At 37.7% G+C, this 17,828-nt stretch overlaps 1 protein-coding gene across 1 annotated transcript; it reads right to left on the bottom strand.

The window, feature by feature from the left end:
* Positions 1-13,241: 13,241 nt before the first annotated feature.
* LOC101956595 (small ribosomal subunit protein eS27-like) lies at positions 13,242-16,592 on the bottom strand. The gene is made up of 2 exons (XM_005315836.4): positions 16,188-16,592; positions 13,242-13,601 (listed from the first exon to the last, which is right to left on the bottom strand). The coding sequence occupies exon 2, from the start codon at positions 13,557-13,559 to the stop codon at positions 13,305-13,307; it is 255 nt and encodes an 84-aa protein (XP_005315893.1). The 5' UTR covers positions 13,560-13,601; positions 16,188-16,592; the 3' UTR covers positions 13,242-13,304.
* Between the last annotated feature and the right edge of the window lie 1,236 nt (positions 16,593-17,828).

The raw sequence follows: 17,828 nt of genomic DNA, 5'->3' as shown, positions 1-17,828 counted from the left end.
GAAAGAACTCATTACCAATTACCCAAAAGTAGTACAGTGTTAGTTGAAAGTGGACTTTTTGTAAACTGTAGGACAACCATTTAAAAAAATTTTAAAGTATATTTATATGTATAGAGAGAAAAGAAAATAGAATCATATATATGTGTATGTATATGCATAATGCTCCATTAAGAATAGAAAAAGAGGGAAAGACAAATGGGATAGGAAAAGATATACTCTGCTAACACCGATCAAAAGAAAGCTAGAGTAACTATTAATTTCAGAGAAAGCCGAATTTAGAAAAAGGAAAGTTTTCAAAAATAAAGAGGGATACTACATAATAATAAAGGGGTTATATCTCCAGAAGGTATGACAATCCTTAGATGTACTAACAACAGAGAATCAAAATATGAGACAAAATTGATAGAACTGTAAGGAGAAAAGAAAATATTATAGTTGGAAACTTTAAGATTTTGTTTTTTTATTTACTTTTTAACAATTGACAGTTTCAGCAGGCAGAAAATCAGTAAGGATATAGTTGATGTGACTAGCACTGTCAAGAATCTACTGGCAATTGTAGAGTACTTCATCCAACAAGAGCAAACTATTCATTCTTTTCTCAGATTCACATGGAACGCTAATCAATATGGTCCACATTCTGAACCATAAAACATATTTAATGCTGGGCGTGGTGGCACATGCCTATAGTTACGGCAGCTCTGGAGGCTGAGGCAGGAAGATCTAGTTCAAAGTAACCTCAGCAACTTAGCAAGGTCCTAAAGCAACTCAGTGAAACCCTGTCTCTAAATAAAATACAAAAAAGGGCTAGGAGTGCTGGGATTGTGGCTCAGTAGTAGAGCGTTCGTCTAACACGTGCGAGGCCCTGGGTTTGATCCTCAGCACCACATAAAAATAAAATAAAGATATTGTGTCCAACTACAACTTAAAAATAGATATTAAAAAGTGGGGGCTGAGCATGTGGCTCACTGGTAAAGCACCACTGGGTTCAATCCATGGTACATATACATACACACACACACCCACACACACACACACACATATGTGTGTGTGTGTGTGTGTGTATCAACAACAAAAAGAAACATACTTAACAAATTAAAAAGAACAGAAGTGATTTTTAAATGTTCTCAGACCACAATGGAATTAAACAAGAGATCAATAGCAGAAAGATAGAAGGAAAATCCCCAAATATTTGAACATTAAATGATATATTCCTGTTTAAAAAAAAAACTAATATGTCAAGTATTGGTAAAGATGCTTAAAACTGGAACTCTGACACATTACTCATGAGACTATAAAGGTGTGGAAAATAGCTTCACGGTTTTTGAAAACTTAAGAGACCTTAGAAATACTTCTAAGTATTTACCCAAGAGAAATGAAAACTTTTAAAGATTTATAAATGAATTTTCATGTAGCTTTATTTGTAGGAACCCCAAACTGGAAACTACCCAAATGACCTTCAACATGTATACAGAAAAACAAATTTGTATAGCCATCCAATGGAATACACCTCAGCAATAACAAAGAATTGATGAATGTGACAATCTGAGTGAGTCTCAAAACAGTTCTTGAGAAGGTACATAACAAACAAGAGTGCATTCTGCATAATTACATTTATATAAAACTTAGGAAATGCAAACTAATCTATAACAGAAAGGAAATTAGTGGTTGCCTGGGGATGGTTGTGGGAGAAGGGAATGCAGTAGTCATGGGTTAGAAAGCAGAATGAGGAAACCGGTTATGATAGATATGTTCATTATATTTTTTTTAAAGAGAGAAAGAGACAGAGACACAACAGAGAATTTTTTAATATTTATTTTTTAGTTTTCAGTGGACACAACATCTTTATTTTATTTTTATGTGGTGCTGAGGATCAAACCCAGCGCTCTGGGCATGCCAGGCGAGCCGGCTACTGCTTGAGCCACATCCCCAGTCCTGTTCATTATATTGAAGTGATGGTTTCATTGGTGGAATGTGTGTGTGTGTGTGTGTGTGTGTGTGTGTGTGTGTGAGAGAGAAAATATCAAATTGTACACTTGGCTATTGGTAGTTTATTGTGATCAACTATATCTCAAGAAAGTTGTTTTTTTTTTCAATATGAGTAATGCAAAGATTCAGAACATTCTGAATTTTATACAATGTTTCTCTTGCCCTGAGGCCAAATTAAGGCATTCGCCTATCTAAGCTTTTTTACTGGCTAGTTCAGTTGTCTATCACAGACAACTGAAAATCTAAAATTGTTAGTGATAAACTTATTTGAGCAGCCCATCTTGTCTTGTTTTGATCCAGGAATTGTTCTTTCAGAAAATGTGAGTCTGAGGGTTGGGGCTGCAGCTCAGCAGCAGAGCGCTTGCCTAACATGTGTAAGGCACTGGGTTTGATCTTTAGCACCACATAAAAATAAAATAAAGGTATTCTGTCCATCTACAACTATAAAAAAAATAGAAAGAAAATGTGTGTTTGGTTATGAGGGTAACAGGGTGAGAGTATGTGGAGAGAAAAGAGGCTCAAAAATAAATGTTGGTAGTTCAAGAATGTTACCTTCTTATATATAAGAGCACACATTATATTTCTACAAAAAGGTACTTTATATCTACACTCTTACTGAGCGCCTCCTTGCAAATGTCAGCTTCTAGAGATGGAAATCGCAAGATTTATGAATGCTTCACAGAGCATCTGGGGCTTAAACATACTATTTGATGAGAATGAGGATGTTCCAACTAAATCTTGATTGTGCTTTTAAAAAAATCTATTTTGTTATTTTGCAGCTGCTTAAAACAAGTATGGTCTTTTAAGTCTCTAAAAGATGAAAATGAGCAGACAACCCATTCCTTTAGACACCACCTGAATACCATGAGGCTCACTTTGTGTAACTGTTTTAGATTCTGAACATGTAGGCTTTTGTTTTCATGTCAGACATCAGACTTAAGTACTCTCACCTTTGCAAGCTTTCCTTAGAAATCTGCTGATGGCTTTTTTTTTTTTTCTTTTCAGTACAGAGAATTGAACTCATGGGTTCTCTACCACTGAGCTACATCCCCATCCCTTTTTATTTTATTCTCTCACAGGACCTCACTATATTGCCCAGGCTGGCCTCAATCTTGATATCCTTCTGCCTCAAGCTCTCACATCGCTGGGGTTACAGGTGTGTCACCACACCCAGCTGCTGATGACCATGACCTCTTTCTTTCTTTAAAAAATATTTTGTTCTTTTTAATGTTTTTTAGTCATAGAGGAACACAATACTTTTTTTAAAAATTTTATTTTTATATGGTGCTGAGGATGGAACCCATTGCTTCACATGTACTAGGCAAGCACTCTATCACTGAGCTACAACTCCAGCCCATGCTGAGGACCTCTTTATTTGAGTTATCCAGAATCACACAGGGTGATTTATCCAGAATTTAACTAGCTTAGCCTGTCACCTCTAGATATCATATATTCTAATCATGTGGTGAGCCTATCCACTACGTTGAGGAAGAAGAGGGAAGTTAATGTATTTTACACACAATTAATAGGTCAGATGAAGATATTAAGCAAAGCAATGCTTCTATATTTACACTTTTATGGGTAACATGAATAGCTTTTCTCTCATGAACCAGATTCTTCATTTCTCTCTTCCATGAGATGGCTTTTCTTTCTTGGCACCTTTGAAATGAGTACTCTTTGATAGGTAAAACTGGACCATTGCAGACTCTACCTGAGATAGTAAACACCCTTCATCAGAACATGGATTTAACCTACTGTGTTAGTCAACCTTCCATTACTGGAACAAAATACCTAAGAAAATCATCTTAAGGGAGGAAAGGTTTATTTTGATTCATGATTTCAGAGCTTTCAACTCATGGTCACTTGTTTTGGGACCCTTAGCAAGGAAAAGGCTCATGGTGGGGAGTGCATGGTAGAGCAGAACTGCTTACCATGGCAGGCAGGAAGCAAAAAGAAAGGAAGAGGCCAAGTTCCAACATCCCTGTCAAAGGCATATCCCCAGTATCCTTAGCTTCCTTTCACTGGGCCCTACCATCTCCCAATAGCTCCATCAGCTGGGGACCAAGCGTTAAACACATGAGGTTTTAGAGGACATTTAAAATTCAAACTATAATATCTATTGCCTAAGCCTTTCATATGGACTTTAGCAGAGCGTATTCAGCATTTTGCTTTTATTTTCATGCACAGATCCTTTCCCAACAACAAAACTGTGTGTTTACTGAAGACAGGGATAGCTCCTCTATCTTTGGATCTTGATATTAAACATATCTCACTTTTAATATTGTTACTTTTAAAAAGTTCTCTTCAGAGACTAAGTATAAAACAAAAAGAAAAACTTAAGAAGATCCCATCATCTTCAATCAACACATAGGAAGCACTACACTTGGTGCCTAGATTTGTAAGAAATGCAAGAATATGTTAAGTTATCACAGAAACCCAAGAGATCGGGCTGAAGAGGGTCGCCTGGGTGAGGCTAAGGAATCAAGCAGAATAGATGTTATGGTTTGGATATGAAGTGCTCCCCCAAAGTTCCTGTGTTCATACATGAATATTCAGAGGTAAATGTGATCGGATTATGAGAGCTCTAACTTAATCAGTCCATCCTAGTTTGAATGGACTGATTGGATGGTACCTGTAGGCAGGTGAAGTATGGTTGGAGGAGGTGGGTCACTCAGACATGCTCTGGAAGAGTTCACCTTACCTGCACTGCAGTCCCTTCCCCTTTCTCTCTCAGTTTCCTGGCTGTCGTGAGGTAATTAGTTTCCCTGCACCACACTCTTTGGACACGATGTTCTGCTTCACCTTGGGCCGAGAGCAATGCAGTCAGCCAACCCTGGACTAAATCTCTGACACCATGAACCAAAATATACTTTCCTTCCTCTAAGTTGTTCTTGTCAGGTATTTGGTCACAGCAACAAAGAGCTAACTGACACAATAGAGAAGCATTACAGGTCTTCAAGAATAAGTTGAAAGAGCAAGGACAAGTTGAAAGACAAATTGTAGGAAGAGTCATCTAATGGAATTACACAAGATAGATAATTGCAGGGAAAATTAGAGGCAAAAAAAATTATATATGTATATGAAAGGGATATACACATATCCCTTCTTCCAAAACAGAATTCAGGGAGTTTATAAAACTTCAAGGAATTTTCATAAAAATTCATACCAGATAAATTTTTAAATAAGAAGGTTATAAAACTGAATCTAATTATGGTTAGATAAAACTGAGAGTGAGATTGTTTTACAAAATTTATGCTGTGTGGAGAACACAATCTGATCCATGAATCATTGCCTAAATAAGGTAAAAGTAAACCATTTTTTAAAGATAAGCTTAATAGTTTTCAGTCCTAGAAACAGAGAAAAATTTGTCTCTGAGGTATTTAAACAAAGGATATTTATGCTGTTTGATGAGTAAAAAGTGCCTTCAAAAATATTCTTAGAGTAAATAATATAGGCAGTTGATTACATAATATGGGGATGGGAGGAGGAGACTGGATGTAAAAAATCAGTGAGGATACTAGAAATGAGAGGTTCCAAAGCAAAATGGTATGCTTCTGTCTAATCTGGTTTAATTTCAGGATGGATTCTTCTTTTTTTAAAAAAAAATATTTTTTAGCTGTCAATGGATATTTATTTATTTATTTATTTATTTATTTATATGCGGTGCTGAGAATCGAACCCAGTGCTTCTCACATATTAGACAAGTGCTCTACTGCTGAGCTACAACCTTAGCTCTCAGGATGAATTCTTTAACAATCTCTAGATGTCATGTTTCTAAAAACATGGTGGATAGACCATCATGGAGGTACTTGATTAAAAAAAAAAAAAAAAAAAAGTAGATTCCTGGGCCTTCCCCAAGAGGTAATAAATCAAAGTCATTGGGGGAAGAACCTCAGGAAGTTTTAAAAAAAACCTCCCAGTAATTCTACTGCACACTGATATTTGAGAACCTTGAGGAAAGCCAAATTTTTAGTCTTTGGGTAAACCTATTGTGGGTTGTGAAATAAGTACATTGAATTATAATTCGTATTTTTAAAATGAAATAAAAATAGGAAGATAGACTCTATCTGAGTGTATCCAACTTAATCAGGATAAGAAATTAGGATAAGTACTATTTAGGGTAATTTTTTTTTTCAGTGCTGGGAATTGAAATCCATGGCCTTGTACATGTGAAGCAAGCACTCTACCAACTGGGTAAATTTTGTGAAGACCTACAGGTTATTATATATGTGTGTGCATACATATATGTATATCACATAGTGATTATAGATTATATTATACCATAAAATTATATAAAAAAAATATCTTATAGTTGAGCTTTCCTACTCTAAATTTCCATGTTACTGGGGATTGAACTCAGGGGCACTTGACCGCTGAGCCACATCCCCAGTCCTATTTTGTAACCACTGAGTTTCTTAGTGCCCCACTTTTGCTAAAGCTGGCTTTGAACTCGTGATCCTCCTGCCTCAGGCTCCTGAGCCATTGAAATTAGAGGTATGTGTCACCCACAGAGCTGAATTTCCATGTTCTAAAATTCATTATCATAATATATCTTTTCTAAATCTATGCATTTAAGCTGGGAACAGAACTCAGTGATAGAACACTTGCCTAGCAAGTTCTAGGCAATCCATGCTATTCCCCTTCTCCCTCAATCCCAAGTACTACAAAACAAATAAATCTATGTATTTACTCCAATATTTATTAAGTGCCTATTGTGTGTAGGTATTGCGATGGTAGAATATTCAAATGGATTTGAACTGCCCACACCACTTAGGCAAAGGACACATTGTTCGACTCTAAGTCAAATGGATATTATTAACTAATTGGCTATTAATATGCATTTTGCTTTCTGTATATGTTTTTCCCCTTTTGTCTTTTTTTTAACTTGGGTAAAAATAGATGCGGTGAAAGAACGTGAAAGTTCAGAACAAATAGCTGTGCTCATTTTGTTAAAGCTTTACAACATAAGGCTGCTCTTGTATAGATGTGACCTTCTTAAATCATTTTAATCAAATTAAAAACACTTATCTGAATACATTCCAAGCATCATTTATCCTAAAAAATCATATCTCTTGAATACATTATAAACTTTTTCATTTGTTTCAGTTTGATCAACCTGAGATGCTTAAATGAATACATAATACACTCTCATCTCCCTTGAATACCCTAAACCAAAAGCTAAGAATAACTGGCCTTTCTTTGTTATACAAAATTTAGGAGTAAATCTATTGCCTTTATTCAGTTTTTAAATATATATGTATTATAATGTATAGTATATATAATATATTATTATATATAGTAACATGTATTATAATATATTATATATCATATGATATATAATATATATTTAGTTGTAGATAATATATTTTTTTTATTTTTATGTGGTGCTAAGGGTTGAAACAGTGCCTCACACATGCGAGGCAGGTGCTCTACCATTGAGCTACAGTCCCAGCCCCGCCTTTATGCATTTTTTTAAAATTTTTCTTTATTTATTTTTGCATTACAATTCTTAATACACCATTATAACATAATTTATCATATCTCTGATTATATATAAGGTATGTTCACACCAAATTCACATCTTCATACATGTATTTTGTATAATGATGAGGGTCTCCTTTCACCATCCATGCTATTCCCTTTCTCCCTCCCTTTTCCTCCCACCCCTATTCCCTATCTAGAGCTAATCTTCCTCTCTTGCTCTCCCTCCCAACCCCAGCCTTTATGCATTTTTAAGCCATGAAAAAAGTATTTTAATATCTTCTTGGGATCAGAACAATTTATACTCGATTTCTGTAATTGACTAGTTTGAAACAGCTAGGAGCTGAATCCATTCCCCTCTTATGATAAAACATTTGAAATACATGGTAGTATATGTTAGTTTTAGAAATTTTTGAAAGTACCAACACAAAAGGAAAACATTTTTTAAGTTACCAATAACCCTACCACCTTTGTTTATAACAATAACACTTAGAATATATCCTTCTGGATCTGACTTAAGAATCTTCTTGTTCATCATATATTTATACAAAATCTTTGGATTTACCAGCCCTAATGATAGAAGTTTGTATCTAATCTTTGATATAATTGTAGAATCAGATAGAAGAAAGTAATGTGAAACAGTCTGTTCAGAGAAAATTCATTATGCACCTTTCTTAATGCAGTTATTAAAATAGGGGAGAAAAACATGTTAACAAAAGGTAACTTTATCACCGGGACAAGATATGCTATTATTGTCTTAATAACTAAATTACTGTGCAATATTACTTTCACTCAAGAATGTTAGATGCTTAATAAAAAGTGCCAGGACGGGATGTGCTCAGCATTTTCACACTCATTTACTGCAATACTTCAGAGCATTATAGAATGTTCAATTGAAATGTAATTTTCCAGCTAAGTTTCAGCTCTGCAAAGGGCTAGGGAAACTCAAACCCTAGATTTTGTCCTAGAGATTTTGAAGTTTAATGTTATTATGACTATTTCACATGCCAAGGTAAACCCAACAGTGTTAAGTTACACTCCTGGGGATGGAGTACAAATATAATCTCCGGCTTACAACTGACTTGCAACCAAAAACCCGCAGACTTGAACTGCTTCTCAAAAAAGAGATGTAACTGATGTCAGCACTGGAAAGATGAAAGCAAATTGATCCCTACATATCAATGCCAATGTGCCAGTGCACATCCAACTATGGCAATAATACAAAAACGGAAGGAGATCAGGATATCCAAACTTTAGAGGCTTTAGAGGCTAGACCAAATTAAATTTGATCAAAGATCAGAAACATTATAACTACCAGTCTAAATGCACTCTGTTAAGTTTAATTGCAAGTGTATCCATAATTTATTTCCAAGAGCTTCAAGACATCCTGGCCAGTACTTTGAAATTTTTTTACCTAATGGTTCAAGAATAGAGATATTTTAAGAATCTAAGACTATAATGGCATATTTATAGGTGATTATATACAGTGGGATGTATAACATGATTCCCTGATCTTTTGATAACACTTGGACCGTTGAATGAGAGCCTGAGTGAAAGCAGTAATTCAAAATTTCCTTCCTTTGTGATTTTTTTGGTCTAAATCTCACCATTACTTTTTCATTGTTTGGCCCTTATTGTATTAAAGGGCAGGGCAAGTCTGATAAGAGCAAAGGAAAGGCTTAGCACAGTTTGGAGAAGGCAATATGGACTTCCTCTAAAACCAGTACAGGGACCCACCCCGGGGGGCTGGAACCATGGGAATTTCCTTCTGTAGCATGTACCAGCCTATAACTTAACCTTTACTATAAGATTGATGAGACCAAAGAATGGAGCATTCTCGACTCAAGGTAAAATCAAATACCACAAGTTAGAAGTTCAGGTGAATTTCTATTTCATGGACAGCATATTGTCGAGAAGACCCTCAGATTGCAAGAAGGGAGAAAAAAGTTTTTCTCCTACAACTCCACTCAACTGTGATGAATTGAAATTCTATGCCTGAGGACAGCAACCCCACAGAGCCCCAGAAGAAAAAAAAGAAACTTTAAAGTCACTTCTAAAAACCGATGAATGTCACATATTATGCTCACAGGATATCCTATCCAAAAGGATTTGCTTCTTTCCACCGTCAACTTGCAGCTGTGACTGTCACATTCTTGGGGTGAAACTATGCTCCAAGTCCACTTAAGCCTGATCTGCTTATGAAAACTACCAACCACAAATATGCAGCCATTGGAGCATCCTGACCTCCCATCACTAACACAAACACTTTGGATCTGCTTGATTTATTAATATGATGAGTGATTCTACTAGAACAATGGTTCTCAATATGGGGCTGATTTCCCCCACACACAGACATAAGGGACATTTGGCAATGTCTGAGAACAATTGATTGTTATAATGGAGGGGACAGTGAAGAGGGGCTTACTATTGTCATCCAGTGGTGGGTAGAGCCAGAGATTTTGCTAAACATCTTACAAAGCAAAGAATAACCAGGGAGGGGAGGCAAGCAAACAAACAAAAATCTTGCCCATGTCAATAGGGCTGAGAGTGGAATACTCTGAACCTCTAAACTGGAGTTCTTTTCTTTTTTTACAACTCTTTTGTGGAAATGAGCATGTATGTGACTGGGTGAGGTTGGGGTAGGAATGTATTTATTTGCTCCCATATTTCTCTACGTCAACACCTCCTCTATTATCATTTTCCCCCCAGTCCTGGGGATTGAATCCAGTCACATCTTCAGCCCCTTTTATTTTTAATTTTGAGACAGGGTCTTGCTAAGTTGCCCAGGCTGACCTCAAACTTGCCATCCTCCTGCCTCAGCCTCCCTAGTCCTCTTCTCACCTTTTTTGTAACTGTTCACTCTTCTCTTTTCACCTGAATTCCTGGCTCCTTACACAAAGGATGACTTTTAGAACAAAACAAATGTTGCTGTCTTCCAGAAGCCAAGTGGTAAGTGCTAACTTTTCAAGTGACTTCAACTGTTTTGATGAATAGAGCTTCTTTTATAGCTGGTGAAGAAAAACAACCCAGATAATGGTCTCTGCAGCTGTTGGGAAGTTTGTCAGTTTATTTGTTTATTTTGTCTAGATTAACTGCCCTGGCTACATCAACTGCACTTGACCAAGCAAAATGTCTCATTCCTAAATTAGGATAGTCAAAGACACTAGATGAACGTGGAAAGAAACATGAAACCACGGGAAAGAAGATAAGGCTGACCACCTAATCATCTTGTTTTCAGAAAAATCCAGACATCACCTGCTATAGTCCAGAAAAAGAAACATGGAAGAAAACAAAAATGCTAATAAGAATGAAAAGACAGGCCAAACTAGAAATTGAGATCAGGAGAAAGAGGAGACCACATTCTTTTCCATAACTACTTTATACTCATCCTCCAGGATACAGGCATTGCCTGCTTTCTTTAAAAGTGCCAAAGTATAATCCACATCCTTTCTAGTTACATATCAAAAAGCTCACAGCCCTATTCTAATCAAAAGGTAGGGATTCCCAAGGATAGTTGAGTCTGGAAGCAGGGTTATCTAAATGACCTGATAAACCCTTATCTGTTATCATCCTGTGATATGGAGCACATTTTTATTATGAGTTGCTGGATTACAGGAAATAAAATGAGAGGGAAAAGGCTGTATATCTTTACCTAAAGCCATATACCCTTATTTGGGAAGGAATTTAAAAGTTATAATTAAACAGAGTGACATAAAGGAGCGTCAGTAAGTTTCCTCCTGTCCATCACAAAGCTAACAGTTCATCCTCAGAGACCCAGTTCTCCCTGCCCCTGACACTCCAGCTACACAGGAAGTTTGATTTTTTCACACTTCAAGATTCTGTTTCTCACCCCCATTCCCTTTATCATGCTATTCCCTCAGTGGACAATGCTCTCATCTTCATCCCCACTCTTGTCTTCCTCTTTATTAAGATAGGATCAGGTGTCATTTTTGGAACTTCCTTTTATTCTACCCCACCCATTTCTGTACTTCCATAGTAATCAGTTCATAACATCATCATTATTATACAGAAGACCTTTTCACATCCATTCACTTTTCCAGTAGATCTCAAAAATTTAGTGAGCAAAATGTTCACTTGAAGAATTTGTTAAAATACTTATTGATTTGCTCTGTACAAACTTTGATTCAATAATTGTGGAGTAGGCTCAAGAGACTACATTTGTAAATAAAACCTTCCCTAATAATTCTTTTTTATGATTTTTTTCAGCTTTGTTGAGGCATAATTGAGACATTAAAATTATATTTATTTTTTTAAGGTGTACAATGTGGTGTTTAGATACAAGTATACCTTATACACACAATGGAGTTTTATCCAGCCATAAAGGGAAATGAAATTATGCCAATCACAGGAAAATAGATGGAGAGACCATTATGTTAAGTGAAATAAGCCAAATTCAGAAGGTCAAGGGTCATGTGTATTATCTCATATGTGAAAGTAAGAAAGGCAAAGGAGAAAGATGGGGTCACGGGTATCTTATGAAAATCAAAAGGAAATTGATAAAGGATGGGAACTAGGAGTAGGAGGTGGGAGGGAGGGGGAAATGCTAAGAGTGATACTAAATTAAAAAAAAAAAAAGATAAAAGCCTACCAAGCACAAAGATTCACACAGTCGAGTTAATTAATATGCCTCACATAGTTCCTTGTGTGTGTGTGTGTGTGTGTGTGTGTGTGTGTGTGTGTGTGGTAAGAAAATTTAAAATCTATTCTGAGAAAATTTCTAGAATATAATACATCATTATTAATTATAGTTACAATGTTGGACATTAGGTCTACAGACTTATTCATCTTTTAAATGAAAGTTTGTACCCTTTGTCAACATTTCCCCATTTCCCTCCTCCTCTCCCCTGGCAACAACTATTCTACTTTCTGTTTCTCTAAATTAAACTTTTTAAGATTCCACATATAAGTGATATCATGCAACATTTTCCTTCCTATTCCGAGGCTAGTGTTCAACCACATTGGAGAGACTGGCTTCGTCTGTATGCTGAGCTCCCTGATAACTCCAAACTAGAAGCCATCTTTAATTCACCTTTATATCCTCATTCCTCGCCAGGATCTACACAGAGAAAATCCAAGTTCAGTAAAAGTCTTTGAAGGGATAAGTCCTGAAACATCTTAGTAAGAGAGCAGTAAAAGAAATTAGAAGGCAGGAGTGATGGAAAATCTTTGAAGTCAAATTTCCAGTTACTTCAAATTTACCAAGAAATTTACAATTTGCTTTCTTCACTTTGGGCATCAGCTCCCTGTACTGAGCTTCCCTCTGCCCACCATACCTGAGGTTATACCAATCAGCTACCTAGGGGCTTCTCTATCTCTTTATACTGTATACCACACTCTCCTAGTGTTGCAGTCAGGAAAAAGGTGTGTTTCATGTTAAATGCTTCCCTGTACTTTCTCATTGTCCATTCTTTTGTTGTTACTGCTGTTGTTAGTTGTTTTAGCTTTGAGATGTAATATACAAAAAAAAGTATACACAGTGCACTTCTTGGTTAGTTTGGACATATGCATATAGCCACGATACCATCACCACAATCATAGTATTAAATATATCCATCTCAAAAAATCTCATTTCCTTCCTTCTTTCCTTCCTCTCTTCCTGAATAATTAACATGAGAGCTATAGGTGTAGCTCAATGGTAATATGCTTGCCTAGAATATGCAAGAACCTGGGTTCAATGCCCAGTACGACCATCAGAAAAAAAAAAAAAAAAAAACATGAGATCCATCCTCAACATATTTTCCTCAACATATATATTTTTTAATATCCAAAATGTGTTTATTGGGATGTTTTCCCACTCGTCTTGATTCAGGCTGCTCTTAGTGCTGCTTCCTCCTGAAGGAACATCCTTCTGTAAGCCTTGCTTTTCCTCCTGTAAGCTCACAGAAGACAGTGGAGCAGCCAACACACAAAATTACTGTTCGTGCATGGCTAAAAACTGTGGTAATTTTATAGCATTCTGGGCATTTCACATACATGAAATAGGAGTTGGGGCTCTGCACCAGGCATTTCTTCCAGTGTTTCTGCTTCTCTTCTTCCAGAGAGGAATGAAGGAGATCTTTTGCAAGAGGCATGTTCTCATGGGGAGGTCGTCACCGCTGGAAAGACTGAACATACTGTAAAGTGCACAATACAGTATTGCTGTTACTATGTTGTATAGCAGATCTCTAGAACTTAATCCTTATCTATTCTTAATTGAATAGAAATATCCTACTACTTTTACATAAATATAAAGAAAGGTCTGTATTCATATACTAGTACAATTGGGAAAGGAATACAGATCCTGGTTTTTAAAGCAAAGTCTCAATTATGCTTTCTTTGGTATAGATGTTAGCTGGATTACAAAATAAAGGAGTATGTGTACACACATGTGGGTGTGTGGTTAAATATGAGCTAGCCAAGAATTTTCTAGTTTCCTATTAGAGCAAAATGGGTTTGATTCTTTGTCCTGATCTCTCCCATCCTGGTTCAGTGGGAGCTGAGAATATTCTTCCACCCAACCCACAGGTCAAAGAGTTCTGTGTTATTGGAATGCTATTATCTTTCCAGGCTCTGTAATGTTAATGATTTAATTATCAATATAATTATGTAGCAAGTTTGTTTGATTTTGGGAGGTCTTAGTACCATATGTCAACAAATACTAACAAAAAAAATTCCTTCAGATCTCCAACAGAGAGAGAGAGAGAGAGAGAGAGACCAAACTTGACCTACTTCCCTCCCTACAACAAATCTCTTTCCAAACATTCCATCAGAAAAGATTACCACTTTAAAAACTTTTTAAAAATAAACTTTCTATTTTGGAATAAGCTTAGATTTTCCAAAGAGTATAGAGAGTTCTCATTATACCTTTCAGCATTTTTTCCCAATGTCTTAATCTTACATAATCTTGGCCCATTTGTCTAAATCAGGGGATGACAAACTGCAGTAGACTGCAGATCAATCCAGTTGTCTGTTTTTGTAAGGCCTGCAAGCAAAGTGTAGTAGTCCCTCATTATCCACAGTTTCAGTTACTTGTGGTCAACCACTGTCCAAAAATATTAAATGGAAAATTCCAGATATAATTTGTAAATTCCATATGCAGCTGTTTTGAGTAGCACAATGAAATCTCAGGCTGTCCATCCCCATCTCAACCAGGATGTGGATCATTCCTTTTGTCCAGGGTATCTATGATGTATATGCTACCCTCCCATTCATGAGTTTTTAGTTAACATATCAGATTCCCTGTATGGAAGTGCTTGTGTTCAAGTAACCTTTATTTTACTCAATAATGGCCTCAAAGTGCATAGGTAGTAATGTTGGAAATTTTACTACGGTATATTGTTATTATTCTTTTATTTTTATTAGTTATTATTAATCTCTTATTGTGCCTGGTTTATAAATTAAACTTTATCATAAGTATGTATGTATAGAAAAAAATCATACATAGGGTTCAGTTCTGTCCATTGTTTAAGTTTTCGCTGGGTAAGATTAATATGTTCATATTTTAAATAGTTGGGGGGGGAAGGCTATAATTCAAGACACATGAAAGTTATGTGAAATTCAAAATTCAGTTTCCAAAATTGGGAGTTCATAACCCACTTCAATCTAATGTATGAAATATGATATGTCAAGAGCTTTGTAATGTTGTGAACAACCAATAAAAAAATAAAAAATTTAAAAAAATTCAGTTTCCATAAAGTTTTATTGCAATACAATTATGTCCATTCCTTTACATATTGTCTGGTTACTCAGACACGTCAGAGAACATCTGGCCCACAAAACCTAAAATCTTTACCATCAGGTTTGCTGAGTTCTGGTCTTAACTAAGAAATGAACATTATTACATTACTATTAACCAAACTCTGAGCTTCGAATCAGTAGTTTTTCTACTAATGTCTCACGATGCAATCCAGGAACCACGAACCACGTTGCATTTAACAATTGCTTTTGTATGGTGAGCAGGTGCGTGATCATCCTACTTTGGAAAATATTCCTGCCTAACAAATGAATTTCAGCTGGCCACTTGAACAGGGCTTGTTTTTTGTTGTTTGTTTGGAGTTGTTTACGTATTTTACACAATAGGCAGACAGTTGAAAACAACATCTGGGCTAGGAACGCTGTGAACTTGAAGATGGAGGAAGAGCTATATTTGTTCAAGCATTCCACACGCCGGGCCAAGGCAAAAGGGACCAACTCAGCCCCTTGAGAAAAGGAGGCTCCCAATGACCCTCTTGGTTCATACGGTATGAGGCCTTCCTCGGGCCCCACGCAGTCTCGGCCCCAGCGCCCCGGTCCTTTGTTTCCTCTTCCCCCACCCGAGCCTGTGAACGCGGCGGCTCCGGCTTTCACCCTACGGCGGCTGCATTCAGCGGGCTCCGCGGGCGCGGGCGGGCGGCGTCCGGTTGCCGGGCAACGGCCTGAAAGGCAGCTCACGTTGCCGCCAGGGCCGAGACACATCCGCACCAGCCAGTCTGCGCCGAGAGCCTGTGGCCTGATTTCTCCCCCTCCATTGTTGCAGCTCATACAAAAGGCTACACCGCTAGTGTGGTCACCTCGGCTGCGATGAGTCACTCGCCAGGGCATTTTTCGGGCCGGAGCCTTTGTGGGCTGAGATGCGCCCCCTCCAGGGCACAGCTCCGGGCCTGTCACTGGCAGGCTCGGCGCCTCGCCGCCACCCTTAGCGAGGGGTCTCCCTCCCTGCCTCCGCCCTACCCACCACCTACCGCTTTTGTTCCTTTCAGCAGGCAGCCAGGCCCTCGCTTGCCTTTTGGCCGCTCTGAGATCACTCCGGCGGCGGCGGCCCTGGGCAGTCTTTCCTCCCCACCCGCGCCCTCGCGCTCAAAGTAAGCGTCGCCTATAAAGTCCCAGGCCTCTCGGGTCATCTTTTCTTATCTCTTTTTCAGCCATCTTCCCCGGACCCGCCCCCATCCCTCTCAAAAGTTTCGAAGGCTGCGGTTGCCATGGGACTCAAAACAACTTGAAGACTGAAGGGAAGATTTCTATGGTAGCTGACAACCCTCCTCCCAAAACTAGAGAATGAAGACCGAGGGATGTCCTTGGGATTCTCCAACGTTCCCCCTGTCCACCAGTCTTTCGAATTACATTTAACCCACCACCCTTTACTCCAGGAACCAGTTTTCAACATCGTGTTTGGATTCTGGGAAGTTCAGTGGTGAATTGGGAAAAGAAATTTTGTCATGCCTAGGAGCAAATGTATGTAGAAGCTGGAAGGGTCTCCCTCCAAAGGAAAACTATCCCAAGAATTTTCAACAGTGTAAAATAGACAAAGAGCACCGTTAAGTTAGCTGTTTGTTATCACATCTTAGTTGCTGAGGAAGAAGTGCAGGAAGGTAACAGATAATTGGCTTTTTTTTTTAAAGAGAGAGTGAGAGAGGAGAGAGAGAGAGAGAGAATTTTTAATATTTATTTTTTAGTTCTCGGCGAACACAACATCCTTGTTGGTATATGGTGCTGAGGATCGAACCCGAGGCGCACGCATGCCAGGCGAGCGTGCTACCGCTTGAGCCACATCCCCAGCCCCATAATTGGCTTTCTTTACATGTGAAATGCCTGCTGTTCAGGTTCCAAAGAGTGGGCACTACTCTCAGCGCCTTCAGCAGGCCAGGAGCAAAAGCACAGGCCCTTGCCCCACATCTCAGCACTGGCTCCTGCCAGCGTGGGAATCCAAGTGTACCATGCATCTGACAACATCCTGCCATCTCTCATAATTCCTATTACTGTCCCCATAAGATGCTGTTAAACCCCAGGCACAAAGTAGTAAGACCATAAGAGGGATTCAAACTGTAGTTGTAACTTAATTTTTATATAGAATTCGTATTATAGGGGTGACAGGGAGAGACCCAAAAAGTCTATATGCTTTTCATCTGTTTTACCTCTTTCAGCTGATCTATAGCAAATTGCAGTTACCATAAATCAGTAAATCAGATGAAGTGCAAATATTTGTCTACAAATGTGGCATAAACCCTGACCCCTCAGAGCAGATGCCTACCACTGGGAAACAACTAAACACTGCTCTCTTGATGACTACTGGGATCATATCCCCATGCTAGGGAATTGGAAGTGGGTTGAAAGGAATCCTCAAAAATAAATTATGGTTTCTTAAGATTATTGTTATTCCACTAAAAAAATTCTAAATATAAATTTCATACATGGAATGATCCCCAGTATAACTATTCATAGCTAGAGTTTATCATTAATAATAATACCTAAACTTTCACAACAACCTTATGAAATTTTTTAAATTACTACTATCTCCATTTCACCTATACAAAAACAAAGAATCATTGGAAACTTCTTGCTCCAGCTTTTGTACATGTAGGAGAGACAAAAGGAGAAGGAGAAGG

Source organism: Ictidomys tridecemlineatus, chromosome 7 (genome assembly GCF_052094955.1).
Source record: "Ictidomys tridecemlineatus isolate mIctTri1 chromosome 7, mIctTri1.hap1, whole genome shotgun sequence".
NCBI lineage: Eukaryota > Metazoa > Chordata > Mammalia > Rodentia > Sciuridae > Ictidomys > Ictidomys tridecemlineatus.
Note: the sequence above shows the minus strand (reverse complement) of the source record. Positions and strands in the feature narration are given on the sequence as shown.

What these genes read in the sequence shown, in the direction of transcription:
- LOC101956595 (XM_005315836.4), bottom strand. Translation starts at nt 13,559, where the DNA reads ATGCCTCTTGCAAAAGATCTCCTTCATTCCTCTCTGGAAGAAGAGAAG.